This window comes from Magnolia sinica, chromosome 3, assembly GCF_029962835.1.
Source record: "Magnolia sinica isolate HGM2019 chromosome 3, MsV1, whole genome shotgun sequence".
NCBI lineage: Eukaryota > Viridiplantae > Streptophyta > Magnoliopsida > Magnoliales > Magnoliaceae > Magnolia > Magnolia sinica.
Genome location: NC_080575.1, coordinates 82172761 through 82185800, shown reverse-complemented (window position 1 = coordinate 82185800; position 13040 = coordinate 82172761). Strand labels below are relative to the sequence as shown.

The window sequence follows — 13040 nt, the reverse complement described above, 5'->3', positions numbered from 1 at the left end:
GAAATAACGCCACCTAGGCGATGGTAATATGGGCCATTATGGTCTAATAGACGGTCCAAATTGGACCTACAAGTCGTGATGGTGGCCCACAACAGGGGACCGCAAGTCCCTGTTTCCGTTTTTGCGAAGCCGAAAACGGCAGTTTCTTTTTTAAAAAAAATTTTGTCGGTCAGCGCCTCCTGACCGACCTTGAGTGTATGGATGCACTGCTGGTGTGCGTCCGCACTATGTGCATGTAGTGCACATGTGAGGTCCATCATGATGTATGCACCAAATCTCCTCCATCCATATGGTTCTCCATATAATTTAAAGCATTGATACCAAAGATGAGCCATATCCAGGGATCAGGTGGGCCCCACTTAAGGAATTAAAGGGCTGATCTGACCGTTGGGCCACTTCCCGAGATATGAAATGGTTGAAATTTTATGTGTATGGTTTATTTATGCCCCCCATCCCATGTATGAAGTTTCGAGTCAATCGGATGGCGGAAACCATGTGATCTTGCATTCTGGACCATTTTCGGGCCTTTTTAATATGAACGGCTTGATTTTCTCGGGTCCCTGGCATGTAAATTCTTCAGTCTTAGTTCCCTGGAGTGCATCCCTTACTCTGGTGACTTCGGAGTATCAAATTCATGCTTGTAGTATTCTTTTTCCATCAACGCTCCTGATTTCATCCTGCAACAAAAATACAATTAAAATACTCCGTTAAACATTATCATGTACGTAAAATTAGGTAATAATTGGGGTTTGATATGCAATATTCGACCCTCGTCAATTACTCACAACATTGGCATAACATGCCAATGTCCTTATTATGAAAAAAAAAACCGCAATGAGAAAATGCAGCATGATGATTCCTGATAGATGCATTATATGCAATTCAAAACTGGAATCAATTGATCATATTTTTATTCACTGTGCTATGGCCAAGTCTGATTGGAATTGCTTCTAAGGTTTGAAATCAACTGGATCTTCAATGCCTCATTTGGGGATTGGTTTTCTTTGGGATCCTATGGAGGATTTAGAGGGAGAGGAACAATACGATTTTCAAAGACAGTCTTCTAGCACTGTTTTTTTTTTCCCACTTGCGTGTGTGCTTAGAGAAACCCCATTAACACATTTGTCCATCATTTTACAAGCATGCATACATTGTTGATCATGCATATATACAAGCAGCCATATAAACAATGGAAAAAAGAAAGACCAAACTGAAAGCATACCATTTTCCACAAATCACATCTCTTTGGCATTTTAACAAACAACTTGTCTGCATTTTTTTCTCCAAATACTAAGAGAGGAGATGCCAAATAATTAAACAGAGAAAAGAAAGATGCATATCAATAACACCTATTGTTGCTAATTGATAGACTGTTTAAACATTTCAATAAAAATTATTTACAAAAAGACAACGTTTTGAAGACAACATTTGAATCAAAACGATAGTTCCAGAAATTCCACCCTCATCAAAAAAATAATTCAAATTAAATTTTAATAATAATTAAACCACTCAGGAGGCATTTCCAATACCAAAGCATGTCAATTGTCCAATGTTCAAACCAATCAGACAATGGAACAAGGTACTTATAAATATATGTTTCAATATCATATCCCTGTAGCCTATAAGATCCAATGAACTTTAAGATCGTTAAACAGTCATGAAACCTAAAACCTATGTCATTCCATTTCCTGAGTGCCTCATATAAGAACCTTTCAATAATGAAAATTGGAAAAAAAAAATCATAGGATTTTTAACACTAAACAAAAGGATGGATTTTCCAAAAAGAATCACATGATGAACCAACATCCTGATTATCATCACTAGAAAAAATGGGTATTAGGGTTTCAACATTTTAAATCCCTAATTAGAATTTCAACATTGTAAATCTCTAATTAGGAATTCACCATTGTAAAACCCTTATTAGGGTTTCAACATTGAAGATGCACGATCTCAAGAGAGAGATTGAGCACGAGATCGACAAAGAGAAGGAGAGGGAGAGAGAGAGAGAGAGAGAATGCTTGCGCTAGGGTGGTTGCTTCGCCGCTCGATTAAGAGAGAGCACTGCGGTGGGTAGCTGCTAGAGTTGCAGTAAAAAGTGATTTTTTAGAGAAGATGATTCTACTAGCAAAGAATTCCCCCAAGCGTTAGGGATGCCTCGTTTTCTTGTAGTGCGTTAAGATGGTGAGAGAGAAAATGCTAGGGCTTTGAAAACAGGATGATTGAGAGAGAAAAGGAGCAAGGGAGAAAGGGTTTTGGGCACAAAGAGGGACAGTCCATTTTGGGCGGAGAGAGAGCGCCAGTGAGAAAGGCCGTAAGAACATTTGGGCGCGCAGCTCTGTTTTGAGGACGCGCCCAATTATTTTGGGCATGGATTGGGTACCTACGTAGGGCCCACCAGAATGTATATGGTTTATCCACTCCGTCCATTTATTTTTATACATATATTTAGGGAACGATGTCAAAAATAAGGTATATTAAAGACCAAACAGGACCACACCATATGAATCACGTGTGATTTAATCTCTATTGTTTCCTACCATGTGGTCCACTTGAGCCTTTGATATACCTAATTTTTTGTGATGATACTCTACAATTATATTTCAAAATAGATAAACGGTTTAGATTGAACAAATATATTGTGGTGGGCCTCAAAACGTCCCTTATAAGACCGTCAATTTCTAGTGGTGTAACAATTTTTTTGCTACGAATATAATCCTTGTTCAAAACTGAAACTCAAAATTGTTGTATTCTGTGCAAAGATGTAACATTGCTACACAAGGCTCATACAAACATGGCTACCAGCCTAACCAATTGCAAGTGCAAGTAAGCAAGGAAAAAAAATCCATATGGGTATTGAAATAAAGAAAATGATGAGTGAATATAAGTGGCATGCAGTTGTGTAATTTTCTCTAAATCCCCAAATCCCTAAATCCTTAAATCCCCAAATCCCCAAATCTCAACTGCATGAGAGAGAGAGAGGACCAAGAGAGACAAAGAGACAGAGAGAGGGGATGCGCGAGAGAGAGGACCTAGAGAGAGAGAGAGGATGCACAAGAGTGAGAGAGGACCGAGAGAGACAGAGAGACAGAGAGGCCGCGAGAGTGAGAGAGGACAAAGAGAGAGAGAGAGGGAGACAAGAAGTCTCTTGATGATGGAAATGGATTGGCTACTCGTCCTCACACCAGCCAATGGCTGGTGGTCGGTGCTCTGTGGGCCCCACCTTGATGTATGTGTTTCATCCCTACTGTCCATCTATTTTTCCATATCATTTCATGGTATGAGAAAAAAATTGAGGTATATCCCAACCTCAACTGGACCACATTATAGGAAACACTGTTGAATGAGCATCAACCATTAAAAACCTTCAGGTCTAGGTCTGTGTGAAAACATTTCATCCAACTGAGATATCATTTTGAGATATCATTTTATGTCCATATGCTGAAGTGCCCATGCATTGCATCCAATTTCAAGACAAAATCAAATCATTGAATCTCATCTCAACACTAAGATGCGACATCATGGCATTAAACATAGAGGCATGTATAAATCATTGAAAATGCAAGTGATGGTCATCTAATAAAAAATGATGTGTTGAAGAATTTGGGAAGAAGCTAAGCGACGAATCAAATAGCTATCTTCCTTGAGTGATGCTTTCATATAGCTATCTGATGCTATACGTGCGAAAGGTAGGGAAGCCCTTTCCAATTCTTATTGGAAATCCTCATTGTTTGGGGTGGGTTCTGAGGGAAGAACTTTCAAATCTTCTCTAAGATTTGATAGATATGCCAATATCGAGGCTCCTGCAACAGCTGAAGGATCTCTTGACCTTGTTTCAAGGTGAATTTCTTCAATAGATGCAGCTAGAGTAGTTAAGTTCTCATTTGCTTCAAAAATAAGTGTCATTATCTCATATGCTGGACCATTTTCATTTATAAAAAGAAAAAATCAGAAAACATAATTCATAAAAAATGGTTCAAAGGTAATAGAGCACTAATTAACCACAATGAGTACATAACCTCATCATTGGTAGATGTGAGTAATGAAACTATGAATTACAGAGGCAACACATCATAGCCCAGCAGACAAATGCAGTATAAAATTTTTCATTTACCATCCATTGATGGATAAAAGAGCATGCCTCATCATGCAATCCATGAGAATAAAAAAAATACAGCATATAAAGATGAATTCTCATGCATATATAAGTGAGACACATTACATGGGAGATCTGAAAGCCACAGAAAACGTGGGTTTAACATGGTAGAAGAAACCATCATCTGACCCAGGGTTTAACATTTGATATGTTCTAATCAACACGAGTTCTGTAGAAGAAAGCAAGTCATTATGGGACACAACAAGCCTCGCAAAACTAAATATGTGAAGATGGACGGTGAGGATTAAAACCCATACATCATGGTGGGATTCCACATAGATGGCCCTCGTGCTGGACCAAACTAAATCTGTGTGTGGGTAGGGCATTCGACAACGGTCCGCAAGAGAGAGATCAGAGAGATAGGAAGAGAGAGACAGAGAGAGAGGAGGGAGAGGATGCGATAGAGACAGAGAGAGGACAGGTTCGGCAATGGTCCCACCCAAGTCATGGATTGACTTTATTTTTAAGCTCTTGGCCGACCTAAGTCATGGATTGACTTTTTCCATACCGTTCAACGCTTTTCTCGGATCATTTTAAGATATTAACCAAAAAATGGGGCAGGTCCAAAGCTTAAGTGGACTACAAAGTAGGGACTAAACGTCCACCATTAAAAGTAACATTCATAGAAGTTTTGGATCAAGCTGATGTTTGTGTTTTCTCTTCATTTATATCTTTTTGATATTATGAACATGTTGGATGTCAAATAAAGATCATTGCGGGCCCAAGGAAGGTATCAACAGTGGAAATCATTATTCCACCCTGTTTCACGTGGCATAGTACACTTGAGTTTTGGATCAAACTGATTTTTGTTTTTCCACTTCATCTGGCCCTGTATGACCTAATCAACATATTGGATGTCAAATAAATAGTACAGTGGGCCTTATGAGGATTTTGATGATGGATATATAATAATTTTATAATTTATTATATATATATGTATGTATGTATGTATGTATGGGAAAAGGTTCCATACTGTCCAGCTCATGGGAACTTTTCATACGGTCAAGTTGTGTGGTCCCCACCGTGATGGGTGTCAAACATCTACCTAATCAGTCAGATGCACCATTTCATGGTGGGCCTAGGGCTTAAAAATCAAGTCAATCCATGACTTTTTTGGGCCACACAACATACAAAAGTTGAGAGGGGTTACCCTCCATTAAAATATTCATAATCATTTGTTGGGACCACAGAGATGTGGTTCACAAATCCAGCCCATCCATTATGTGTGTCCCACGTGGATGAGGAGTCAGACCAAGTTTCATATTCATCAAAATTTCAGGTGGGCCCCACCAAGTGATTTTATATGTTTTAGGCATTTCTTCATATGATTTTAGATGGTATGGCCTACCTAAGTTCCATATATGACTGATTTTTGGGATATCCCATAATTTATAGGGGGCCCATCAAATGCATGGTGTTGATGGTTGACACTCATCACAGTGGGACCCACACGGCTCGACCTCGTGGGAAGTTCCCATGAGCTCGACCGTACAGAACCTTTTCCCTGTATACTCGACCCCACCCAATAGGGCCGAGATTCCCGGTAATGTGGAGGTGGGAGTGCGGAAAATCCTAATTTCCTAGCTCCCTTGCACATGCACCCTCCTCTCTCTCTCTCTCTCTCTCTCTCTCTCTCTCTCTCTCTCTCTCTCTCTCTCTCTTCCTCTCTCACTGATCTCTCCACCCCACCATTGTCGCACGCCCTACCCACGCACGCCCTCTTTGTCTCTAATGCTCGGTGAGGTATCTCTCTCTCTCTCTCTCTCTCTCTCTCTCTCAATCTCAATACCGATTTAGGGATTTGGGGATTTAACAACAGGGATCCACGCATCAATAGTGTTAGGGCCCATTTGGCTAGGCGGATTGGATGGTATTGGAAGGGATTGAGAGTTAAATCCCGAAATTGGTCGGGCGTGCCAAACAGACTGGGTGATCTGGATCCCGGGATATAGCAATCCCATGGATCTTAAGACAATCCACTGACAACACCATCATTACCTTTAAATCTCATCCAATCCACCCTAATCCATTCAAATTTTCCTAAGACGTGTCTGGTTCAAGGGATTAGAAGGGATGGGAAGGTTTAATCCCGGGATTGGTCAGGCGTGCCAAACAAACTTAATATATCAATCCCAGGATATAGAAATCCCATGGATCTTATGACAATCCACTAACAACACCATCATTACCCTGAAATCCATGCCATCCACCCTAACACCATTCAATCCTTTTCAATCTTCCTGGCCAAACGGGCCCTTAAAGGTTTGTTAGTTTGTTAGGTTGGTTGTAGTTGGTGGTAAATGAATCTATTTACTACTGATTTATTTATTTTGAATTCACTAAGAGGTGTGATTTCATATCCTATTATTTTAGTTTTGAATTCATCAAGGGGAGGCATGATTTCATGTTTGATTATGACTGATTTCCACAAATGAAGTTTAACAGGAAAATTGTGAGAGTTTAACTCAAAGAATTGTTTCAAGGATTTCGTATACTATTATTTTAGTTTTGAATTCATCAAGTGGTATTTTCTGGAATATAGCATGGATTAGTTTTTCTGGTCGTCTGTTTGGACACACCCTCCAGTAAACAATGTTTTGATCCCAAAGGCTGTTGACCCAATGTATGTATGTATGTATGCCATAACCCAAGAATTGGGTTAGGCACCTGTGTTGAAAAGGGGTTGTTTGTGAATTGATTTAAACCGTCCATTTTGTTTGCACTTTGTGGATCACCTGATGAATCCACCGACCTGATTCTTGGGGCCATGGCATTTACAGTTAGGGCCAAGACAAGGGCATGCAGATGGTCCCAATGCCTGTGAGCTTGAGCCCAAAACTTGAGTGTTGTTAAAGCATAAGGCACTATTCAGAATTTTGCTCAGGATGCAATGCCTCTGATTTGATGTGCTTTGCATCCATAATGAAACAATCATCAAATGAGTTCTACTGATAAGGTAATCCGAATGGGTTCTTTTTCAACCACAAAAACTCTTGTTTGCATTGTGCTTGTCTTGAATGTGTACAAAACTTCCCATTGTACTATTCAACACAGTATGTGACATCATATAATTCAATTTGTATTTTCTCTTTCTAAGGTGTGAGCTTGATATTTGATCTTTAGGTTATATTTTAAGGAAAATTCAGTTATTAAAGAAAATGCTCTTGAGAATAAATTATCTTTATAGGAAGAGTAGCATGGAGACTTGGAAATACGTACTTCTACCAATGTTTGAAGAATGCTGGGCTATATTGCTGAGAGATTCGCCTTTATGACTATTTATCTAAATAGTGCCTTATGCTTTCTAAAGTCATTTTTAGCATCAATGGTACTTTTTAATGAATTATATTTTGAGCATTAATGGTGTTATCAATTTTGACTATTCTGACACTCATATTGTCATTCTTATGTAGGTGAAGTTTCAGGAGTTCATTTCCAATGTTTGGCTAGATCCTTTCTTATTGTTTTTGGTCTGTCTAGTGACTCTTATCAACTAGCTGTAAATGCATTAGCTCGAAATTGATGGAGCAGACCCAAATGTGCGTCGGAGCTATCCGGATGTTAAGTGGGGGTCCCTGGAAGGTGGGAACCGCTATTATGAAGATGATGAAGCTGTCCATTTCCTATGGACAGCATTGGAGTGGCCTGACCATTTAGACAGGTCGTGTTTATGTATTGCTCGAAATTGTTGGAGCAGACCCGGATTTGCGTCGGAGCTATCCGGATGTTGAGTGGGGGTCCCTAGAAGGTGGGAACTGCTGTTATGACCATCATAAAGCTGTCCATTTCTTATGGGCAACGTTGGAGTGCCCTGACCATTTGGACAGGCCATGTTTATGTATTAGCTCAAAATTGTTGGAGCAGACCCTAGTATAACCCTAAACTTAAACCTACACCTAAAACTAATACCTAAAACTAAACATCATGGTGGGGACAATGCCCATGACCGTTGATTCCTAAACCCGATCCAGAACCCGAACCTGATTTCCTAAACCAAAACCTTAACCTATTCTCAATTCCCTAAAGCTATAATCTATAACCTATAACATATTACCTAAACCTAAAACCTAAACCTAAAACCTAAATGTATTCTCAAATCCCTAAACCTAAATGTACACCTAATCTTAATCTCAACTTCCTAACCTAGACCTAAACCTAAACTCAAAAACCCAAACCAAAACCTGATCCCAAACCCAAACCCAATTTCCTAAACCTAAACCTTAACCTATTCTCAATTCCCTAAAGCTATAACCTATAACCTAAACCTAAAACCTAAACCTTAACCTAAAACCTAAATGTATTCTCAAATCCCAAAATCTAAACCTACACCTAATCCAAATCTCAACTCCCTAACATAAACCTAAACCTAAACTTGAAAACCCAAACCTAAACCCGATCCCGAACCCAAACCCGATTTCCTAAACCTAAACCTTAACCTATTCTCAATTCCCTAAAGCTATAACTTATAACATAAACCTAAACCTTAACCTAAACATATAACCTAAACCTAAACCTTAACCTAAACCTAAACCTATAACCTTAACCTAAACCAAAACCTATGACCTAAACCTTAACCTATAACCTATAACCTATAACCTAAACTTATAACTGATAACCTATCCTTAACCTTAACCTAAACCTAAAACCTAAACCTTAATCTATAACCTAAAACTTAAACCTAAACCTAAAACCTAAATGTATTCTCAAATCCGTAAACCTAAACTTATACCTAATCCTAATCTCAACTCCCTAACTTAAACCTGAACCTAAACTTGAAAACCCAAACCTAAACCCGATCGTGAACCCGAACCCGATTTCCTAAACCTAAACCTTAACTTATTCTCAATTCCCTAGAGCTATAACCTATAGCCTATAACCTATAACCTAAACCTAAAGCTAAACCTAAACCTTAACCTAAACTTAAACATATAACCTTAACCTAAACCAAAACCTATAACCTAAATCTTAACCTATAACTTATAACATATAACCTAAACTTATAACCTATAACCTAACCTTAACCTAAACCTAAAACCTAAACCTAAACCTATAACCTATAACCTAAACCTAAATGTATTCACAAATTCCTAAACCTACACCTACACCTAATCCTAATTTTAACTCCCTAACCTAAACCTAAACCTAAACTTGAAAACCCAAACCTAAACCCGATTCTGAACTCGAACCCGATTGATGTAATAATGTAGCCCAATCACATGGCAACAAACCGGAAAATCTTACTTTGTTGGCAAGCATACTCGAACTCAAGCATCACAATGCATCTATTTCCATCTCCACTATATATCTCTTATAGCATAGATTATTTGATTGGATTTATCTCATTTTGAGAGTCATGTCCTAACACAATATGATAATATTAATAGACATGGTGGGTTTGTCACCAACATTATTCCAAGACCCATATAACTTCTCCTTATAGGAAGTTGGGTAGGGCACATGCAGCTTAAATCCATCAAAGGAGATAAGGATCGCCTCTCATATGTTCTCTCTCTTTTCATTTGTTTTTTTCCATAGGATTGTTTATTTTGTGGCGTCTACTTAAATATACGTACAACATTTTATCATGTTAATATAATTATAAGTGGCCTAATCTCACCTTTCTAAAAACAACTAATAATAATTTTTACCTGATGAGAAATCACCGGGTACCATTAGGCTCAACTCAAAAGATAAATCAACATTTTCTTTCTTTCCTTTTATTTTAACACACACTCATACACCAGAGTCGCTTACGGCCATAATGGGTACTTGAACTTGTGACCTTGTATTGAAACTATTTTGAATCTACCATGAAGGCATGAGTAAAGACCTAGGTGTGTGTGCACAGTCGGCGATGTGTTCACCACACTGAATTTTGTGAGCCCCACTAGGAAATAGGCTATGAATAATTTTTTGTATTTTATTTATGATGTTAAACTTATATGTATTTATGCATGGATGAATGTGATGTGGATAAGATTGTTTGTGTTTGGATGGATGTAGTTTATGTTTGGATGAATGTAGTTTATGTTTGGATGGATTTACGTAATTTGGGTTTAGATGGATGTGACTGTGAATATGATGAAATATATTATATAACAGGTGTATATTAGGAAGAATATATTGTAACAGGTGTATATCAGGAATTTTGTTCTGGAAAAAAAGAAGAAGAAGAGACTTTTACCTACGAAATATTTCATCGATAAAAGTCCCATCCATGTTTTTTACTTATGAATATTTTCGTAGGTAAAAGTCTCCTCTACGTTTCTGCCAATATTTTCTAAGTGAAAAATATAAGACTTTTACCGACGACACTTTTCGTCAGTAAAAGTTGCATCCATGTTTTTTACCAATAAATATTTTCATAGGTAAAAGTCTCCTCTACGTTTTTGCCAAAATTTTCTAAGTGAAAAATATAACACTTTTACCAACAAATTTTTTCGTCGGTACAAGTCCCATCCACTTTTTTAACCTACGAATATTTTTGTAGGTAAAAGTCTCCTCTTCGTTTTTGCCAAAATTTTCTAAGTGAAAAATATACCACTTTTATCGACAAATTTTTTCATCAGTACAAGTCCCACCCACTTTTTTTACCTACGAATATTTTCATAAGTAAAAGTCTCATCTACGTTTTTGCCAATATTTGCTAAGTAAAAAATATAACACTTTTACCGACAAAACTTTTCATCGTTAAAATTCCCATCCACGTTTTGCACCTACGAATGTATTTGTCGGTAAAAGTCTTACCGCGAACATTTCCTAAAAATTATTATATTTTTACCGACGAAACTTTTCATCGGTAAAAATATTATTCCCGAAGGTTTTGGTTTGTCGGTAAAAGTTAGGGCGAAAATTTTCTAAGCTTAGTACAACACTTTTACCGATGGAAATGTTCGTCGGGAAAAGTAGTTCTTTGCTTTTTACGGACGAAAATATTCGCCGGTAAAACTCTTAGCAGAAAATTTGCTAAGTTAAAAATACAACACTTTTACCGACAACTATTTTCGTTGGTAAAAATATTATTCCCGACGATTTTGTTTCGTCGGTAAAAGTAAGGGCGAAAATTTTCTAAATTAAATACACCACTTTTGCCGACAAAACTTTTCGTCAATAAAAGTTGTTCTCTGCTTTTTACCGACAAAAATATTCGTCGGTAAAACTCTTAGTGGAAAATTTTCTAAGTTAAAAATACAACACTTTTACCGACGAACATTTTCGTCGGTAAAAATATTATTCCTGACGGTTTTGCTTCGTCGGTAAAAGTCAGGGCAAAAATTTTCTCACTTGAATACACAACACTTTTACCGACGAAAATTTTTGTCGGTAAAAGTGGTTCTCTGCTTTTTACCGACGAAAATATTTGTCGGTAAAACTCTTAGCAGGGAAATTTTCAAAATAGTAAGAAAATTACTTTTATCGATGAAAATTTTCGTCAGTAAAAAAAAATATTTTCGACGAAAAAAAATTTCATCAGTAAAAGTGTTGTTTTACCAGCGAAAAAAATTTCGTCGGTAAAATAGTACTTTTACCGATGAAATTTGTTTCGTCGGTAAAAATTTCATCACTAAAAACATTGTTTCTTGTAGTAACACTGACCATTAAGCGTTAAAATTTATTAATAGTCAAACTAATATAAATCGTGTGCATGCTAGATGAGTCACATTTTTGTAGGAATTCATGTTCATTCTGAAGCATATGTTAGGGCAAGAGAACAAGGTAGCTAATACACTTAGCCATCCTGCAACGCTACTTGTTACAATGAGCAATAAGTCAGTTAGTTTCGATTTTCTCAAGGAGTTGTATGTCGAGGATGAGGATTTCAATGATGCATAGATGAGGTGTCAAGAGGGTCATCCTAGTGACCTACATATATAAGACGGTTTCCTATTTAACGAGAGTAAATTGTTCATCTCTCAAAGTTTTCTAAGGGAGTAGATTATTCAAGAGCTACATGAAAGTGGCCTTAGTGGACACCTTAGTCGAGACAAGACATGGGCTCTTATTGAGGAGTGGTATTACCGGTCACAATTGGTACGTGACGTGGGTAAAGCGGTGCAGTGTTGTCATGTTTATCAGACCTCCAATGGGCAGTCTTATAATATAGGCATCTACACTCCGTTACATTTGCCTGACGAGCCTTAGGATGACTTATTTATAGAATTCGTGCTTGGTCTCTTAAGAACATAGTGTAGCATAGATTTAATATTGTTCGTGTTGGCAGATCATTTCTCAAAGATGTCACATTTTATCCCATGTAAGAAGACCATGGATGTAACATACGTGATAAATCTATTCTTCAAAGAGGTCGTGCGGCTACACGGGGTTCCCAAGACCATTAATTCTAACTGTGACACGAAGATCATTAGTCACTTCTGACGGACTTTGTGGAATTGATTTGGTATGCAACTTTAGTTCAATAGTACCTACCACACATAAACCAATGGGCATACTGAAGTTGTGAATCAATATTGGGAAACCTCACTTCGTGTATTTTAGGTGAAAAATTGAAACAGTGGGATTTGACCTTGTCTCAAGTGAAGTTTGCATTCAACAACATGGTGAACCGCTCGATAGGGAAGTTCCTGTTTTAAATTGTTTATGGTCGAGTACCCCGTTACACACTTGACTTAGTCCCTTTGCCTAGTCTCCCGAGCATAAGTGTTGCAGCAAAACATATGGCGGACTGAATTGTAGGCATTCATTCAGATGTGCAAGCCAAATTGCATACCTCGAACGACAAGTACAAGGTGCGTGCCAACCAACCCCGCCATGCCATGTTGCCCATGTCGGATTTGGGAGATTCCATCAGATCGATGGTTAAAAGTCCATTTTATTTTCATTTTATGATAAATAGTAAGTTTTAATTAGATCATAACTTTTGATCTTT

At 37.8% G+C, this 13040-nt stretch overlaps 1 protein-coding gene across 1 annotated transcript in view; it reads right to left on the bottom strand.

The window, feature by feature from the left end:
* The window catches only part of LOC131238956 (uncharacterized), a 28082-nt gene extending 24179 nt beyond the window's left edge, over positions 1-3903 (bottom strand). Inside the window, exon 1 of the mRNA XM_058236531.1 lies at positions 3754-3903. Coding sequence (XP_058092514.1) covers positions 3754-3903 — 150 coding nt within the window. The remainder of the gene's footprint in view (positions 1-3753) is intronic.
* Positions 3904-13040: the final 9137 nt, after the last annotated feature.